The sequence below is a fragment of the Erinaceus europaeus genome, chromosome 1, assembly GCF_950295315.1.
Source record: "Erinaceus europaeus chromosome 1, mEriEur2.1, whole genome shotgun sequence".
Classification (NCBI taxonomy): Eukaryota; Metazoa; Chordata; class Mammalia; order Eulipotyphla; family Erinaceidae; genus Erinaceus; species Erinaceus europaeus.
The window spans coordinates 31,400,466-31,419,662 of NC_080162.1; the positions used below are offsets into that span (position 1 = coordinate 31,400,466).

A 19,197-nucleotide genomic window follows, 5' to 3' on the forward strand; every position below is an offset into this window, starting at 1 on the left:
GCTTTATTGTGGTTATTATTGTTATTGTTGATGTCATTCATTGTTGGATAGGACAGAGAGAAATGGAGAGAGGAGGGGAAGATGGGGGGAGAGAAAGACAGACACCTGCAGACCTGCTTCACCACCTGTGAAGCGACTCCCCTGCAGGTGGGGAGTCGGGGCTCAAACCGGGATCCTTCCACCAATCCTTCCACTTTGTGCCACGTGTGCTTAACCCTCTGCACCACCGCCCCCCAACCCCCATTTCTATCTGCAGGGGGAAAGCTTTGTGAGTGGTGAAGCTGTGCTGCAGGTTTGTCTGTCTCTCTGCCTCACTGTCATCTCCTTCCCTCTGGCTGTTTCTATCCAGTAGAGATTTAAAAAATAAAGAAAAGCTAGATATTGGACTTGAAACTATAAAATACGTAGAAAACATAGGGAGAACACTGCAGGACCTTTACATCAAAGATGTATTTGGTGATTCATCCCCATTGTCCTTGGAAATTAAAGAAAGAATAAGCACATGGGACTACATCAGATTGAAAAGTTTCTGTGCATCAAAAAAAATTGCCCCATAGATAAAAAGGAAACAACTGGGAAGTGGTATTTGCACACCACACATCTGACAAGGGATTTATATTTTTTTTAAAAAATTTTTTTAGTTTTTTTATATATATTTATTTTCCGTCTCATTGCCCTTGTCCATTTTTCATTGTTGTCATTATTATTGTTGTTGTTATTGATGTCGTCATTGTTAGATAGGACAGAGAGATGGGAGAGAGGAGGGGAAGACAAAGAGGCGGAGAGAAAGATAGACATCTGCAGACATGCTTCACTGCCTGTGAAGTGACTCCCCTGCAGGTGGGGAGCCGGAGGTTGGAAATGGGATCCTTATGCCGGTCTTGCGCTTTGCACCACGTGCACTTAACCCGCTGTGCTACCTACCGCCCGACTCCCCCTAAATTTTTTTTAAATTTATTTATTAGATAGAGATAGCCAGAAATTGAGAGGAAAGGGATGACAGAGAGGGAGAGACAGACCTCCCCAAAATTTTTTTATGAAGAAGGAACACATCAACAAAACAACACAGTGTTAAAATGGGTAAAAGATCTGAACAGACAATTCTGTAAAGAAGACATTGAGGATGTGGGATGGGGAGTCGATAGCATAATAAATTATGCAGACTCTTGTGCCTGAGGCCCCAAAGTCCCAGGTTCAATTCCTGCACCACCATAAGCACTCTGGTCAAAACAAAACAAAACAAAGTCCAAATGGCCCACAAACCTAGGAAAAATGTTCCACATACAAAAGAAAAGTTCCACATACTAAAGAAAGTCCAATACAGACCACAATGTGATGCCACCGGACACCTGTGTGGATGACTCGCATCAACAATACAAGAAATAGCGATTATTGGCAAGGATGTGGAGAGACAGGAACTTCGCTGCACTGTAGGTGAGACTGCAAACTGGTACAGCCTCTATGAAAACCAGTTTGGAGAATACTTAAATAAACATGGAATTGCCCTGTGACCCAGCCAATTCCTAGGAATAGACTCACTCAACGGATATAGGAGCACAAAGCCAGAGATGTATGCCCCTTTATGTGAGCGGCTGCTTTATTCACATCGGCTGAAGTGTGAAATAACCTAAACGCTCAATGACAAATGAGTGGATAAGAACGTTGTGGGATGTATATACACAATGGCACACTACTCTGCAATAAAAAGATAAGAGTGTATCATTTGGAGCAAAATGAGAATTGGAGGTGAATATATCAAGTAAAGAGGTGAAAGACAACTATCATGTGGTCTTGGTCATGTTAGGGGCATAAAATTCAGGAAGCCATTAGAGGTATAAGACCAGATGAAGCTGTACAGATACATGGCATTGTTTCTATGCTTCTTCTAGCATTTGCCCTTCTTCCGTAGCCAGTCAACAGCGTCAGGTTGAGCCCGATGTAAAGTTTCGAGACCTCCTTTGAATCTGGAGAGGTGGCAGTCGTTGACTATGTGGGTCATAGTCTGTCTGGAGCCGCAGGGGCAGTTCGGGTCGTCTCTGGCTCCCCAGCGATGGAACATAGCGGCGCACCGGCCATGGCCTGTTCGATAGCGATTGAGGAGGGCCCAATCATAACGTGCTAGGTCAAAGCCGGGTTGATGCTTGCAGGGGTCTGTGATGAGGTGTTTGTTCTTTACCTCAGCTGACTGCTGTATGCTGATTTAATTTTAATTCCAGCTTCAGTAAGAGTGTTTAGTGTTTAAAGGAATCAGGACTGAGAACAAAAACTTCCATGGTAGTTTCATTCTGCAGATGACTGTCCCAGGGATTTATTTTTTCTAGTAGGTTAATTAAGAAAGCAACAATAGTAAGAGAGTGACCAGTTTAAAATGGGCACTCAAGAGCTGGAGAAATACTCTGTTCTGGAGGTCACTTTACTGACCCCACCCTCCATCGTAGATATTTCAGAAGCCCCTGGGGGCTTAACTGTATCGTGATGCATGTATTGACGACACTGACTCAGAAAATTGCACGGCACGTCTAGTGTTTAAGGGAGAAGGAAAGTAGTAGTAATGATGCACTGAAGAAAAAATTCTCATCTAAAATGATTAAAAGAACTGATGCTTCAAGGTAAAGATCTTTAGCCTCTCAGCTTACAGTTTCCTTTAGGATCTTGGGATATGTTAAGACAAGCTCTTGAGGGGAATGAACATTGTCTGTAGAGAACAGGTTCTCTGCATGTTCTTTCAGTACTCAGAATCGGGAGTATAATAGGTGCTCAGGAAAGACTTGCTGAAGGAGTATCTGTATGAAGATCACACTTACAGGATATGCTCCCGCTTCCTAGCTTCTGTTTTCCCAAGGAAGATTAGAGTGCTCTCTCAGGCTCCCTCATCTGGCATCAATTATTGGTGGTGTTTTCATCTTCAGATGAAAGATTCAGTCCTCACATAACCTTGAGTTTTGGGTAGTGCTTTTATTCTAAGAGCATTTTCAAATCTATGACCTCATTTTACCATCAGAGCAACTGTGGGGTAATTGAGTGCAAGGCCAGTGATGGTAAGGGACAGAGGATGTGACGAGAGTGAGCTCACAAGCCTGTCTGTTTGGTTTCCAGCAACGGTCCACAGTGGCATCCATGATGCATCGTCAAGAAACTGTAGAGTGCTTACGCAAGTTCAATGCCCGGAGAAAACTGAAGGTGAGTCTTGTCCTGAAATCATACCTTTTGACAGTGCGTATCCAGCCCCATCACAGAAGGAGCTCTCTTTCTGACTGTGAGAGTTACGTAGACTGAACACATGTTAGAGAACCCCAGAGACCTGATGTCTTGGGGCTTCTAGCTAGTAGCAGTCTTCTACCGAACTGAGGCCAGGCTTTGCTTCCTAGAGTCCAGTAGCATTCACAGGACCCCTTTTTCTCCCCAGGGTGCCATCCTCACGACCATGCTCGTCTCCAGGAATTTTTCAGGTATGTTTTCCCACGTGTGCACTTTAATTTCACTGAGGTGAGTGAGTCAGAATGAGGCACTGCCATCCCAGCACTGGATGTTTCAGGTAGCACCTTGACCATGATAAGGATGTCGTTTTGAGGGGCTACTGCTGCTGGTTTCTGTAACCTGAGATTGAGGGGGTGGAGAGGCTTTGCTGGGGTTCACATTTATGAATTCTATTCCCTAGAACCTCCCAAGGAATAGGATGCCCAGCCTCCCACTGGACTCCTTAATTCTCTGAAGATTCTCAGCACTTTAAAGCTTTAGCCAGTCTCAGGGGTATTGCTGGGGAAAGAAAGGGATGAGGTGTAGTGAATCTTTTCACTTTTCTCTCTTGCTGCTGTTAAGTTTGCTGACTGGGCTGTTCTTTACTGTGTCTGAGTAGAGTTGACTAACAAAAATTACTCCAGATGTTTAAACCTTTTATAGTAACTGTGCCTAAAATAATTTCTGTGATGTTAAACTGCAAAAATTAAGAAATAGAGACCAGCAGGATGAACAGAAAGGAATTTGCTTAAGGAATTGGGAGCGTTGGAGCCAGTGAATTGTAAATCACTCTTGACATTTCTTTTTAAGATGCAAGACACTCCACTTCCCCCCACTCATCCCCCTCACCTCCATCATTGTTTGCCCTCAATTGGGAAGCATGGTGACTTTTCTGTGAGGAGAATATTAATGTCAAGGTTGAAATAAGACAGAAAGGTTTCTTCCCAGCTTGCCTTTTCCCCTGGCCTTCCTTTCCCCTAACCTCTAATCCTACTGTTTGGTTCAAAACCCACTTTCTCTCATTCTCCTAACAAGATTCCCTCCCTTGCTTTCTTTTCACACTGCCATAGAGAGGGACTTATGCAGGAGTGCTTAAATAGGTGACTACACCCTTGAGCTCGAGTCTTGACAGGCTTGTCTGTGATGGTTCCAGGTACTTGGGGGCTCTGAACATGCCTGAGAGAAAAGACCTATGGACTTCATGAGCTCTAGTCTAAGTGAGAACCACAGGGCTCTCCAAGGAGGGTCAGAACTGCAGGGTGAGCCAGGAGACTGTCTCATTCTGGCCCATCCCCTGTAACCCTGGTTCGGGACTCATTCTTACATTGTGGATACTCATGAGGAAAAGATTGTGGTTCTGGATTTGCCTTTTAGAAATGTGGGTGGAAGGGCATAATTTGACTGCTTCTAACACATATGGAGCTCAAGTCCCATATTGTGTTTCTATCTACTAATTACGTGAGACTTCTGCTTTATCCATTGAGACCCTTTCTAGAAGACACTCAAAGGCGTTTCTGTGCTTTATTCTCCAAGTGGAAGAAACATGTAGGCAATCTCCTGCTTCTCTTTTTTAGGCTGGGACATGTAGCACATGCCTTGTCCCATGGCCTCAGTCTATTAAACACCATTCAACACCAAACCTCCATCACTGCCCCCTCCAGATTAGTCTGTGAAAATGGCATCCTAGTTTCAGGAAATCGGTCCCACCATTAGGGCATACTCTGTTTCCCTAAAGAGCCTCCTCTATTGCTGAGACCCCATCTGGTCTTTGAGCTCACTTTACCCTGGATCAGAAGAGACCCAAGGGTTGGGGGAAAGTTGCAAGCATTCCAGGATGACCACTTTCACCCTGACTCTAGGACAGATGAGGACAGAATCTGCTTATAGAAGTATCTACAGAAAGAGGTTTCTACAGATGTCACCAAAAAGGAAAGGTACCTTTTCTTTAGGAACAAACTAGGCTGTTTTCTGAGTTGACCTCAAATCAGAGGGATAATTGAACATTGGGTTCCAGCAAGTTTACTAGTGGTGATATCAGAGCTTCTAAAGGGATCACTTCAGCAGTCTCTGTTTTCTTTCTGGTGACTTGTTTCTTGGGCATTGTCACCTTCAAAACAAGGTTAAATACAGGCTGAGGAAAGCTACTCTGCCTGGCTACTAGCCTTGAAAAGGGAAAGTACCCTGTGTCTCTGAAGAACTGGGGCATGTGAAAGGACGTGGAGCATCAGAGAACTTAGCTACACAAGTGCCATGAAGGTCATGATCCTTGCCTTGGCCCCAAGTGTCAGAGTCTCTTTTTGGAGCACAGCCAAAAGAAAAGAAAAGAAAAGAAAAGTGTGCCCTGTGCTCAGAGCTCTGCTCTGTCCTCATGTAGATCCCCTAGTTGGGAGACGGGAAGGCCTGAAAGTAAGGGTTAATTTCCTCAGAGTTTTAAATTGGGCTATACTTCCTTAAAAGGATCCTGCTTTTTCACCGAGTTAGGCTCATCGCCTGTAGTTTCTCACCGAGGAAGTCAGGGAACAGGTTCTGAAGCCATTTCCACCAAGCAGAGCCATGGTATTCCATATGCTCTATCCTAGCCCAGTCTTCTCAGGTCCCCAGACTGCTGTAGGGCTGGCTGCACCTGCTCATCAGCCTGCCCCCCGGCGCCTTTGCTCTCCCCAGCTCGGCTGGTTTGGCCACGCCACCTGGGCCTTGCTGTGCGTGGGCAGTCAGCGGGTTCCCGCGCCTCTTGCTGGGGCATGCTCGCTGCTGACTGGCCCCTGTGGCTTTGCGGCAGCTCTGTGCACTGAGAGACTGTATCCCCTCAGTTGGCAGGCAGAGCTCCGCCCCCGCCTCGCCTGCCGCGAGCGCCGCCGGCCTGGCCGGGCAAGGTACGTGGCATGAGTCCTCCCTGACCGCCTGCCTTGGCTCCCTGCCACCCCACCAGGAGGGCCAGCATGCTAGGCCCACTCACCAGGGAAGCAGGTCCTATGCTTGTGGGTTGAGATGGGCATGCCGGACCAACCACCTGACTTGGCATCTGCGAGCGCATTGGTGTTATGGAGCCCCTAACCAGCCATGCATGCTGGGCGCTTGCCAATTCTCAGGAGGCAATAGCCTGGGGACGTGGAGCTGGGCAGTAGGAAGTTTTATTCCACATAGCCCCACAACTTGATCTGCCTATGAGGGCCTGGGCTGACACTGGCCCCTAGAGACAGCCCTGGGTATGGCCTCAAGCTGCCCAGTGCTGCTAGTAGGCTTCAATAGCACTATTGGATGCCCCACAGAGAAAGTCACACCACTCAAAACTGTTAAGTCAGGTATTTGTAGGCCTTCTGATCTGAAAAGCTGTATGGTACAGAAGCTCTGAACACAAGCATCCCTGAGTTTGGCTCCTAGACCTGCATCATCCTGAGCAAGTTACATCAGCTCTCCCAGTTCTAGTATCCTCATCTCTCTGATGGGGCTAGAAAGTAGCATGATGATGATTAAGAGATTATATATGGGGCCAGGGAGATAGCATAGTGGTTATGCAACAACCCAAGGTTCAATCCCCAGCACCACCATAAACCAGAACTGAGCAGAACTGGTAAAAATAAATAAATAAAATCATACATATTTGAAGATTCTCAACCCTGCCTGTACAGGACAACTAGTAATCTTAATGCTGGGACAACACACCAGACAAATAAAATCAGAACCCCTAAGGCACTCACTGAGTAATAGGGTACTGAGTATCTATAACATATATATGTATATATATATGTTACTGAGTAGTAGGGTACCGAGTATCTATAACATATATGTGTGTATATATATATATATATATATATATATATATATATATGTTACTGAGTAGTAACACACACACATATATATATATGTTAAAGTTTCCCAAGTAATTCTATTAGGCAACTCGAGTTGAGAACTCCAATTTGTTGTAAACACTTAATACAGTCAGGTGAACACATTTGGGGAAAAAAGGAGAAGGAGGAGAAGAAGAAGAGTAGGAAGAAGGAGAAGAAGAGGAAGAAGAAGAATTTTAAATCATCCCAGCATGACCGGAGGAGATAAGACAGTAGTTTTTCGGGGTTGTGATGGAAGGACCCCAGTTCTCACTGGAGAGAGACGGGACCCAACATGGGTAGGACTGGCCGAGTGGAATAATGACAGCAGCAGTGACTACAGTTAGTATTTACTGAGTACTTGCTATGTGCTAAACACAGTGCTTAGTGCTTCTTGTGTGTCCCATTGGAACCCCACCACTATTCAGTGACATGGGCCCTGTTTTAATCCCATTTTTTTGACAGTTAAACTTAAGTTCAGAGAATTTGGGGTCCTAGCAGTGGTGCACCTGGTTGAGTGCATAAGTTAAGATACACAAGGACCCAGGTTCAAGCCCCTGGCCCCCGCAGTGCTGCAGGTATCTCTGTCTCTCTCCCTATCTTCCCTTCCCTCTGGATTTCTTTCTGTCTCTATCCAATAAAGAAATAAATTACATAATTGAGAGGAAAATAAAGAGAGAATTGAAGTAACTCACTCAAGATCACATACCTCGCAAGTGGTGGAACCAAGATGGAAACCCAGTGAAGTCTGAGCATATCAGACAGACTGATTCCGCCACCCTCTGCCTCCCAAACTCTCCCATATGCTGTCTGCTACCTTCTTGTAGCCTTTGCCGCCAGCAGGCATCACCAGCCTTCCTGCACTAAGTTCTTCAGCCTTGAGCATCACCCTGTGCTTGGCTAGAATCCACTTAATATCTCATTATTTTGCCTAGTCCTGTCTTCACAGTGGGTCTAGAAAGTGGGCTTTGAGGAAAGGTTGGCAGATAGAACCCTCTAAGCCTGGAGAGGAAATGCCCAGTCAAGGCTTCAATCCCCTGGCAAAACCTCCTGTGGGTGGTCCTGGTCTCTGTGTCTGTGTGTCTGTATTCATGTCTGGTCTCCTTCGTGAATTGTGACATTCTTGTTTCTTGAGAACACCCAGGAGATGTCTTGCATCCTTCCAGCTTGGCCATCCTATGGATCTCTGTGGCATCTAGGGATCTGAAGGCCTCACCTTTCACCCTGGCACTCTGCTGCCAGGCCTGGGTGGAAGCTGTTGAAGGCAGAGTTCCCAGTGCCCTAGGCAGCTCCAGTACTGAACGTGGTTTCTCCTTCTAAGCACAGTGTGTCCGTGTCTGCTGAGCCCTCTTCCACGGAGGAAGAGGTCCTGGGGTGCCACTTGAGGGTCTGACACTGCTTGAGATGTCCTTCTTGCTTTGGGGCTATGAGGAGGGACCTTTCCCCAAGGGTTTCAGACACAGCAGTCTCTTGCAGATGCAGCTGCCAGACTTCGTATTGGAAAGAGGGTTCAGTGCAGGAGACTTGATTTTCCTTTTTGTTTCCACAGCTGCCAAGAGCCTATTGAATAAGAAGTCTGATGGTGGTGTCAAGGTAGGTATCTCCATGCCTCTAGCCCAGACTCTCTTTCTCTCCCACTAGCCACAATGGGGAATTCTTGGCATTTTGTCCCCCCTTCCCCTAGGAACCTTCCTGTCCTTGCTTTTCTGCTTTAAACCATAAAATGTTGTGCTCAGAACAGCAGGTTCCACTGGCCTGAGAGGACAGAAAAGAGCTGTGTTTTTCCTAACCCTCGACTGGTTAGAGAGACTTGAAGGAAGTGATCCAAATTATAGTGTTCTAGAGCCAGTTTCTGAGCCTGACCTCCAAATAAGGACTTTATCTATAGGGCTTGACTGTCTGGACTGTCTAGGTTATTTTGTTAATATTTCTTTTTTAAGCAGTTTGCCTGTTTAACTCAGGGCACAGGGTATGAAACCTGAAGCTAAAGTCCTTAATGTCTTTTTCCTTATCTCTGAAGCACTTCTAGAACCCAACATAGATACCTCTGAGTGAAAGTGTCTTAAATTTTCTCCAGGTGTAGGCTCTTGAGAAACAGGCAAGGACTGTGATGTAACACAGCTCATTCCCAGCTGGTAAACCAGCTTTTTCTGGAAAATAAGGAAAAGAGATGGGAACAGGGACCTGCAGGAAACACTAATGGAAGTGGCTGTCTGTCCAATGTAGAGGATAGAGGACTGGGGGCCCTCAGAGGGCCCTAGGTGTTCTGTAGATGTTTGTGGGTAGAAAGGTTCCTGAGGCTGGGGCACTGGATGGGAGTCAATACTACCATTTTATACCCTAGGTAATGTCAAACTATAAAACCTTTAAAACTCCCAACAAAAGTTTAAATTAGGTCTTTCCCCAGGATCTTCTGTCCCTAGTTGTGATATACACTGGTGTCCCAGTTCTTTCCTCTATCCCTTCTTCTTTCTCTCATTCTCTGCATGCCTGCTTCTGTGTACCTCTGCCCCCAGGGAGGGGAACTTGAACCCCACGCACACCTGCTGACATGGCACTGGGGGTGAATGACACCCCTTTCCCCCACCTCCCCTTTATAAGGACACAGCTAGCTGGGTGGATCCAAGTTAGGAAAAGGAGAACAAATTTAGTTGGAAAGAGATTTCACATATTGATGTCTGGGGGAGAAGTTAGACTCAGTCTTTACAAAGTAGTAAGTACAGTAGTTCCCTCTCACCCATGCCATTTTAAGACCTCAAGTGATGTTTGAGATCAGAGATAGTACCAAATGCTATATATATATATATATACTGTGTTTTTCCTACACATACTTACCAGTGATAAAGTTTAACTTATAAAATAGGCACAATAAGAGACAGAAATAACATAACTAGTGATAGAACAGTTATATCATGAAAACATGAATGTGGTCTCTCTTACTCAAAATATCTTATTGTACGTAATAGTTTCGGACTGTGGTTGACTTTGGATAACTAAAATCTTTGGGAAATGAAACCATGGATAAGGGGACTACTGTACCTATCAAAGGCCCAGGACTGCACTCACTCAGCGCTAAGTGCATACAAGAGGTCTAAGGTGATGTAATTCTCATCATAAATTAGGAAGTTGCAAGACTGATTGAGGAGGAAGATGGACACACTGAATGGCATATGATACCAAACTCTACCAGCACTGGCCATGTACAATCAGTATATGGTACTGGATCAAGAAGCTTCTAGGGGAAAAAGGAGAAGAAGGGTATTGGAGAAAGCTTAAAGGAGGTAGGAAGATTAGAACCAAGTTAGTGATCGGCTCTAAAGACTGAGGCTAGGGGTGAGGACGGGTAGAGATAACACCTTTCATTTTTTATTTGGTGCACATGTATTCTTTAAAATAAAAATGTGTTACCGTTATAGCTTAAGTATTTTTAAATATTTGTATGGCTTCTGTTATACCACGTTGATCTTTTTCTGCTTAACTGAATCATGAGATGTATGTCCAAAAGGTGGCTGAATTAACTGAATTGGTCTGGTAAGGCAGAAGAATTGAAGATTATCTACGGAGCGAAGTTTTAATCATGGCAAATACTGTAGGCCACTGAACAGGGAAGCTACAGTAAGAGGATTATTTTCATAGGATTTGGCTAATGCATAAGGGCAAATAGACGAGGCGGAAACTAGACACAGGTGTGGTAATGTTTTATCTCAATTTGTTATAATCTGGGTGTAAATAGAAGGTGATTAGAAATTGAAAGGGGGCCAGGGCTAGGTAGTAGTGTACCTGGTTGAGCACACATGTTACCATGCACAAGAACCTAAGTTCAGGCCTGGGGAGGAGGGGAGCGTTTCCCAAGTGGTGAAGCAGTGTTGCAGATGTGTCTTTCTCTCACACACGTGCCCTCCCTCCCTTCCCCTCTCCCCTCATCCCTCTCAATTTTTCTGATCAAATTAAGAGAGAGAAAGGAAGAAAAAAAAAATTAAAAGGGGGGCGCTGGGCAGTACTGCAGCAGGTTAAGTGCACATGATGTGAAGCACAAAGATCAGCGTAGGGATCCTGGTTTGAGCCCCTGGCTCCCCACCTGCATGGGGGGGCCACTTCACAGGCGGTGAAGCAGGTCTGCAGGTGTCTATCTTTCTCTCCTCCTCTTTGTCTTCCCTTTCTCTCTCAATTTCTCTCTGTCCTATCCAACAATGACAGCGATAACAATCATAAACAACAGGGGCAACAAAATGGGAAAAAATAGCCTCCAGGAGCAGCGGAATCATAGTACAGGCACCGAACCCCAGCAATAACCCTGAAGGTGAAAGAAAGAGAGAAAGAAAGAAATTAAAAGGGGTAATAGACAAAATATCTAACCATCAGAAGAACACATGTACTAATCAATCAGAATAGGTATTGCCCAGCTATATATATGGGTATTGAGCTTTAAATAGATACATTTTCTGATAAGAAGTAGGGGAAAAGAAGTTAACAGTGAATGTTACAGGATTTAAAATGAGTCCATCAAAGAAAATTTCAAAGCTGCTTGAATGTTGAAAGAATTGGTGGTGCCAATGCTAGAAATAGTGCTTGTGGTAAGATACCTGTTCTGGTGGGAAGAGTTTTGTTTTAACTGCCCTGAGCTGGAAATGCAGGTGGAGGGGGCCAAGTGTGGCGCACCTGGTTGAGTGCACATATTACAATCAATGCACAAGGACCCAGGTTCAAGCCCCCGGTCCCCACCTGCACAGGGAAAGCTTTTCAAGTGGTAAAGCAGTGCTGCAGGTATCTCTCTATCTCCCTCTTTATCAAGCCCTTTCTCTCAATTCCTGGCTGTCTCTATCCAATAAAAGAAATCAAGTAAAAAAGAAAAAGAAATGTAGGTGGAATGTCATTTCATGGTGCTGGGATGAACATAGTGTAACCCAAGGAGAGTGTTACTGCTGGACATACAGATATGCAGGGACTTGCATGAGTGAATCATACGTACTCGACTGCTCACTCACTCATTTCTGTGCCTCTGGAGCTGGGAAAGCAGCAATAATCCACCACCTAAGTGTTCAAAGTAGGAAAGAGACAAGGAAACCACTAGCCCAGTGTGTACTGGGGAGCAGAGAAGCCATTATCTGAACCAGAACAGGAAATGTACCTGAAGATAGTGACCATTGAATGAATTTGAATGGGCTAATTGGATTTGGGGGGGGGGGGGTAGAGCAGCTTAAGGAAGAGAAAGGCAGGGGAAAAGGAGAAGAGAAGGCTATTCCAGGCAGAGAACAGCACATTTGAAGATAAACAAGTTTGGAATAATATGATTCTGGGGACTTTAGTAGTTTCTGTATAGTTGAAGGGGAGAATGGTTACACAGAAGTCAATAAGCAGTGATGACTGAATGGTAGTGAGAGGATGGGTGAAGGAACCATTAGGAGACAGATCTCTAGCAGACCTTTCTAGATGTTGACTCCAGTGATGTACCTGACACAATCATGTAATTCTAAAAATATACAGATTATAGGATCCAACCTGGAATTCCGATTCAAGAAGACTTGACTAGGAGACAGAATCTGAATTTTAACATTTCCCTTCTCCTGTTTTAACCTAAAGTACACACAGGTTTAAAAGCTTGGCAGAGGCAATATATCTAGGTTATCTTGTTATTCAGGGGGCTGGAGGAAGAAGAAATCAAGAAAAGAAATGGAGAAAGAATGAAGAGGTGGGGGAGAACAATGTTGGGCATTCCGGCAATACTGACAAGAATGAGGACTGAGCAAACAGAAGCATGAGATAAACTGCTTTAAGTGGGAACCCGTGGGGGCCTTGAAGATAGCACGGTAGTAGCTCAATCTGGGACTCTTTGCATGTATCCTTAGCACCAGCAACAGCCAGAGCTGTGTGGTACTCTGGTGAAAAAACAACAGCGGACCCGGGTGGTAACGCAGCGGGTTAAGCACACATGGTGCAAAGCACAAGGACCACCACAAGGATCCTGGTTCAAGCCCCCAGCCCCCCCCCCCCGCAGGGGGGTGACTTCACAAGCGGTAAAACAGGTCTGCAGGTGTCTGTCTTTCTCTCCCCCTCTTTGTCTTCCCCTCCTCTCTATTTCTCTCTGTCCTATCCAACAGTGATAGCAGTAGCAACAACAATAAACAGCAAGGGCAACAAAAGGGAAAAAACAGCCTCCAGGAGCAGTGGGTTGGTAGTATGCCTAAAAAGCAAAAGTCTTGCACCAGCATAAGCCAGGGCCAAGCAGTGCTCTAGTAAAAAAAAATAATAATAAATATAAATAACTGGAAACATGGGTAAGTCCACCCCAGTGTCTGACCTTATGCATTCAGTAAATGAATTTTGTGCATGTGGAGGGAGGGGAAGAAAGCTGTTTACTATAGAAGTTAAGACCAGAGACTAAGATGCAAATATTTCAGAAGGAAATGAGGTTGGGAAGATAGCTCAGCTCATAGAGGTGAGGACCTGAAAGCCCAGGGCTCCTTGTTCGATCCCCAGTGCCACAAGTATTAGAGTGACACGCAGGCTTTTTTCTCTGCCATGTGAAATTCTATGAAACAAACAGCATAGAATTTTTGTTTGCCCCCTGGAGATCCACACCTGTATAATTCCAGTGTTCCAAACAGACTATTTTTTTCCTTTTAATTTCAGATGGAGACAGAGAGAAGAAACCAAGAGAAAAAGAGAGATACCACAGCACCACTCCAGTGTTTATAGAGCTCCCCTCTGTGCTGCTGCTTCCATATGCTGCCAGGGATTTGAACCTGGATCCTCACACATGATAAAGTATGTGCTCAGACCAACAAAACAGCTCACCCGGATTGTGCGCCTACTTTATCATGTGCACATCTCAGGTTCAAGCCAGGCCCCCATCACATGATAGGAAGCTTCAGTGCTGGAGTGTTTTTTTTCTGTTTTTTGTTTGTTTGTTTGTTTGTTTTTTTGCCAGAGCACTGCTCAGCTCTGGCTTACGGTGGTGCAGGTGGTGTCTTTCCTTCTTTCTCTCTCTGAAAAACATTGACTCAGAGGGGTGAAGCCCCAGTAGTGACAAAGGGAAAAATAATGTGTGCTCTACTAGATGAACTGTCTCCCAACACTAGAATTTTTTTTTATATATTTATTTTTATTTATTCCCTTTTGTTGCCCTTGTTGTTTTATTGTTGTAGTTATTATTGTTGTTGGATAGGACAGAGAGAAATGGAGAGAGGGAGGGGAAGACAGAGAGGAGGAGAGAAAGATAGACACCTGCAGACCTGCTTCACCGCCTGTGAAGCGACTCCCCTGCAGGTGGGGAGCCGGGGTTCGAACCGGGATCCTTATGCCGGTCCTTGTGCTTTGCGCCACCTGCGCTTAACCCGCTGCACTACAGCCCGACTCCCACTAGAATTTTTTTTTTATGAGTGATTTAATATTGATTTACAAAATTATAAGATAACGGGTACGATTCCACACCTTTCCCACCTCCAGCGTTCTGTGTTCCCATTCCCTGTTACTAGAAACTGAGTTAGTTCTCCCAAGATCATAGGTGAGGGTTGGCTATTATTTCTTTAATTATAATAATCATTTATTATGTTTACCCATTTTTTCCTATGGTCCTGCCTTTTCTTCCTTTCTACTATCTAGTACTTTATAGTGTCCTTCCTTTTTTTTTTTTCCCCCTCTTCTCCCTCAGGATCCTGATGGAATTGGAGTTCAGAGCCCTCTGGTCATCTTCCCCTAACATTTACCCTTCTGGGGCTATGAAGGTTTTTTTTTTTTTTTTTTTCAATTTTTAATTGCCACTGTGATTATCGCGGGGGCTCAGAACTTGCATAGTGAATCTATTGCTGCCGGTGGTTTTTGTTTTGTTTTGTTTTTGTTTTATAGAGACAGAAATTAAGAGGGAAGCCAGAGGGAGTCGGGTGGTAGCGCAGCGAGTTAAGCAAAGTGCAAGGACTGGCATAAGGATCCCGGTTCGAGCCCCTGGCTCCCCACCTACAGGGGAGTCGCTTCATAGGAGATGAAGCAGGTCTGCAGGTGTCTATCTTTGTCTTCCCCTCCACTCTCCATTTCTCTCTGTCCTATCCAACAACGACGACATCAATAACAACAACAGTAATAACTACAACAACAAAAAAAAGGCAACAAAAGGGAATAAATAAATTTAAAAAAAAAGGGAAGGAGATAAAAGGAGAGAAAAAGACACCTACAGTAACATTTTGATTTTTATTTTGCTTTTTTTTTTTTTTTCTAATGTCACCAGGGTTATCATCGGGGCTTGGTGCATGCAGGATGAGCCCACTACTCCCAGCAGCCATTTTTTTCCTTCTTTTTTAAATTACGTTAGAGACAAATAAAGCAAGAGAGAAAGAGAGATACCTACATGCTGCTCACAAAACTTTTCCTCTACAGGTGAAGACCAGGGACTCAGCCCTAGGTTCTTGTGCATGGTAACCGTGTGCTTTACCCAGCCCCTCCCTATTTTTTTTTTTTAAAGGAAATAACCAAAATTAAAAGACCACCAAGAGACAGATTGGGAAAGTATTCATAGCAAGTGTAGTGGCAAGAGTTAATAATTTTTTTAGACAAAGGAACCTCTCTCTAATAAATAGAACTTCCTACTCCTAAAAACCAGTAGATAAAATGACCAAAGATAAACTGATATTTTTTTTAAAAGGAAGTAAAACTGGTTAACGGATGTGGGAAAATTTTTAATCTTATGAGTGTCTGAGAAATGCAAATTGAAATTGTGTCACTTTTTTTTTTTACTCTTAACTTCATGATGGTAATATAAATTGGAATGATCCATTCTCACACAGTGTGTGTGACAAGGTTTAAAGCTGGGGTCTGGGAGGCAGTGTAATAGTTAGGCAAAAAGTCTTTCATGCCTGAGGTCTCAGATTCAATCCCTGGCACCACCATAAACCAGAGCCGTACAGTTGGTCAGTCTGTCTATCTATCTGTCTTTCTATCTTTCTTTCATTAAAATAAATAAAATATTTTAAAAATATAATTTAACAACAAGGGCAACAAAAGGGAATATATATATATATATATATATATATATGTAATTTAAACATTTTGGGAATTGATCCTAAAGAAATATTTCAAAATATGAGGGGAAAAGAAAACCTAAAACAAAAATTTTCAACATGACATTATCTTTAGCTATGAAAATATTGGAGACAGTCTCAAAAGCCAGTAAGATAATAAATAAATATGAGAAACCCACTTAATAATTCATTACAAAATCAGTACTTTTCATAACTGTGTACTGACAGAAATGTTTTATATTTATATTAAGTGGGGGGAAGTGGTACATAAAGCAGTAAATATATCATTATTTGAGTTTTAAAAACAATGTTTGTTATTCAGTGTATAATATATGATTAGAAAGAGAACTGAAGGGATGAGTGGTGGCTCACCCAGTTGAGAGCACACATTACCGTGTGCTAGGACCCAAGTTAAGTATTTATTTATTGCCATCAGGATTATTAGGATTATTGCTGGGGCTTATTACCTGCACAACCCCATCATTTCTGTTGGATATATATTTTTTTTCTGAGAGGGGAGTTGGGCGGTAGCGCAATAGGTTAAACATATGTGGCGCAAAGCACAAGGACTGGCATAAGGATCCCGTTTCAAGCCTCTGGCTCCCCACCTGCAGGGGAGTCACTTCACAAGCGGTGAAGCAGGTCTGCAGGTGTCTATCTTTCTCTCCCCTCTCTGTCTTCCCCTCCTCTCTCCATTTCTCTCTGTCCTATCCAACAACAACTACAACAATAAAACAAGAGCAACAGTGGTCCGGGAGGTGGCACAGTGAATAAAGCTTTGGACTCTCAAGCTTAAGGTCCTGAGTTCGATCCCTGGCAGCACATATGCCAGAGTGATGTCTGGTTCTTTCTCTCTCCTCCTAACTTCTCATTAGAAAATAAATAAAATCTTTAAAGGGGGGGGGTAACAAAAGGGTGCCTTTTAAAAAAAAAGGTGAGAGAGAGGCATCACTCATGAAGCTTACCCTGCAGATGGGGTCTGGGGGCTTAAACCTGGGTGTTTTTTGTTTGTTGTTTGCCTCCAGGGTTATTGCTGGGGCTCTGTGCCTGCACTATGAATCCACTGCTCCTGGAGGCTATTTTTTTCCCCTTTTGTTGCCCTTGTTTTTATTGTTGTTGTTGTTGTTATTATTATTATTATTGCTATTTCTGTTGGATAGGACAGATAGAAATCGAGAGAGGAGGATAGAAAGGGGGAAAGAAAGATAGATACCTGCAGTGGTCCGGGAGGTGGCACAGTGGTAAAGCTTTGGACTCTCAAGCATGAGGTCCTGAGTTCAATCCCCGGCAGCACAAGTGCCAGAGTGACGTCTGGTTCTTTCTCTCTCCTCCTATCTTTCTCATAAATAAATAAAATCTTTAAAAAAAAAAAAAAGATAGACACCTGCAGACCTGCTTCACTGCCTGTGAAGCAACCCCCCTGCTGGTGGGAAGCTGAGGACTCTAACCAGGATCCTTGTGGCAGTCCTTGTGCTTTGTGCCATGTGCACTTAACCCGCTGCACTACCACCTGGACCCCTAAACCTGGGTCTTTTTATACATGGTGAAATATGCTCTCTATGGGTCACCATTCACCCTAGTTAATTTTTTTTTTAAATTTATTGTCATAGAGGCTAGGGAGGTAGATAGCATAGAGGTTATGCAAGAGATGTTCATGTCTAAGGCCCCAAGGCCTGAGGTTCAATTCAGGTACTCCCATCAGCCAGAACTTAACAGTGCTTTGGTTGAAAAGAGAATTTTATTAGCATGATAAAGAGCAGAGTATCACTCTGGCATAGGTAGTACTGGGAATCAGGCTGCACCTCATGAATGTCAGATTCAGTGCTCTACACACTGTGCCCCTGGTAAATCACACCGTCATTTCACTGGAAAACAAGTGATAGGGTGGGGACATAGCTCACCTGGTGGATCACACAGGGAAGCTCCACAGAAGATGGCACGATGCTAGGGTGCCCTTTCCTTCTCTCTTTTTTCCATCTGAAATAAAAAGAATAAAAAGTCAGCCCTGAAGCAATGGGATCATGCGTGTGTGGAGCCCTGGCATTACAATACAAATATAAATATGCGTAGAATCCTTTTAAAAGTGGCCTGATATTCAGAGTCCCAGGAGATGACTCAGCAGGTAAAGCGCCTTCCCGTTTGTGAGGCTCTGGGTTCGATTCCTAGCACCACCTGAGAGCACAATAGGCAGTGCCAATAGAACTGTACTACTGGGTGGTGGAATAGTGTTTTGCTATTTCCCTCCCTTTCTCTTTCCATCTCTAAAGATGTAGAGTGAAAATTGGGCCACGGAAGTGGAACTGCACGTGTGGAACTGCACATTAAAAAGGAAGGTCTGGGGCTGGCAAAATATTAATAGCTCACTTTGTTATGCACACAGACTCCAATTTGAGCCTCGTCCCCGCTGCATTGGAGGGAGCTGCAGTGCTGTGGTATCTTATCTCCACTCTCTGTCTTCCCTCCCTGCCCTTTATTGTCACTAGGATTATCGGTGGGGGTTGGTGTCATCACTACAAATCCACTGCTCCTATCGGCTATTTTCCCCTTTTTTTCCACTTTATTCAATAGGACAGAGAGAAATTGAAAGGGGAGGGGCTCAAGCCCCAGTTCCCACCAGCAGGGGAAAGCTTCACAAGTGGTGCAGCAGTGCTACAAGTGGCTCTCTGTCTCCTCCTCTATCTCCCCCTTTTAATTTCTGGCTGTCTCTGTCAGATAAATAAAGTTTTTAAAAAAGAAGGGCCATCTCAGGGGCTGGGCATGGTGCACCTGGCTAAGCACATATATTACATGTGCAAAGATCCAGGTTTGAGCCCCCACTTCCCACCTGTAAAGAAGACCCTTCACAAGCATCTGAAGCTGGTCTGCAGGTGTCTTTCTCCCTCTCTATCTCTCCTTCCTCTCTCAATTTCTCTCTTCCCCCCATCAAATAAAAATAAATAAATAAATGGGGAAAAAATGGCACGAAACCCCAGCAATAACCCTGGTGGTGGTGGGGGGGCATCTCATGTTTTGATGCAGGACAGTTTGGGGAAAATAATTGGGAACATGATTTCCTAGAGGTGAAGCTGACTGCTAAAATTGTTCTGCCTACTATAGGACCCAGGTGAAAGTGGCATACAAAC

General features: G+C 44.2%; 1 protein-coding gene across 24 annotated transcripts in view; it reads left to right on the forward strand.

Moving 5' to 3' along the window:
• CAMK2G (calcium/calmodulin dependent protein kinase II gamma) overlaps nucleotides 1-19,197 on the forward strand; it is a 74,924-nt gene that overhangs the window by 36,401 nt on the left and 19,326 nt on the right. For 13 of the 24 annotated variants that reach the window (XM_060174490.1, XM_016186966.2, XM_060173780.1 and 10 more), the window contains exons 11-13: nucleotides 3,097-3,180; nucleotides 3,407-3,449; nucleotides 8,614-8,657. In XM_060174490.1, the coding sequence (XP_060030473.1) occupies nucleotides 3,097-3,180; nucleotides 3,407-3,449; nucleotides 8,614-8,657 (171 nt within the window). Of the gene's footprint in view, nucleotides 1-3,096; nucleotides 3,181-3,406; nucleotides 3,450-6,047; nucleotides 6,111-8,613; nucleotides 8,658-19,197 lie in introns of all 24 variants that reach the window. The other 11 variants (XM_060174121.1, XM_060173499.1, XM_060173285.1 and 8 more) reach the window with 1 other exon arrangement.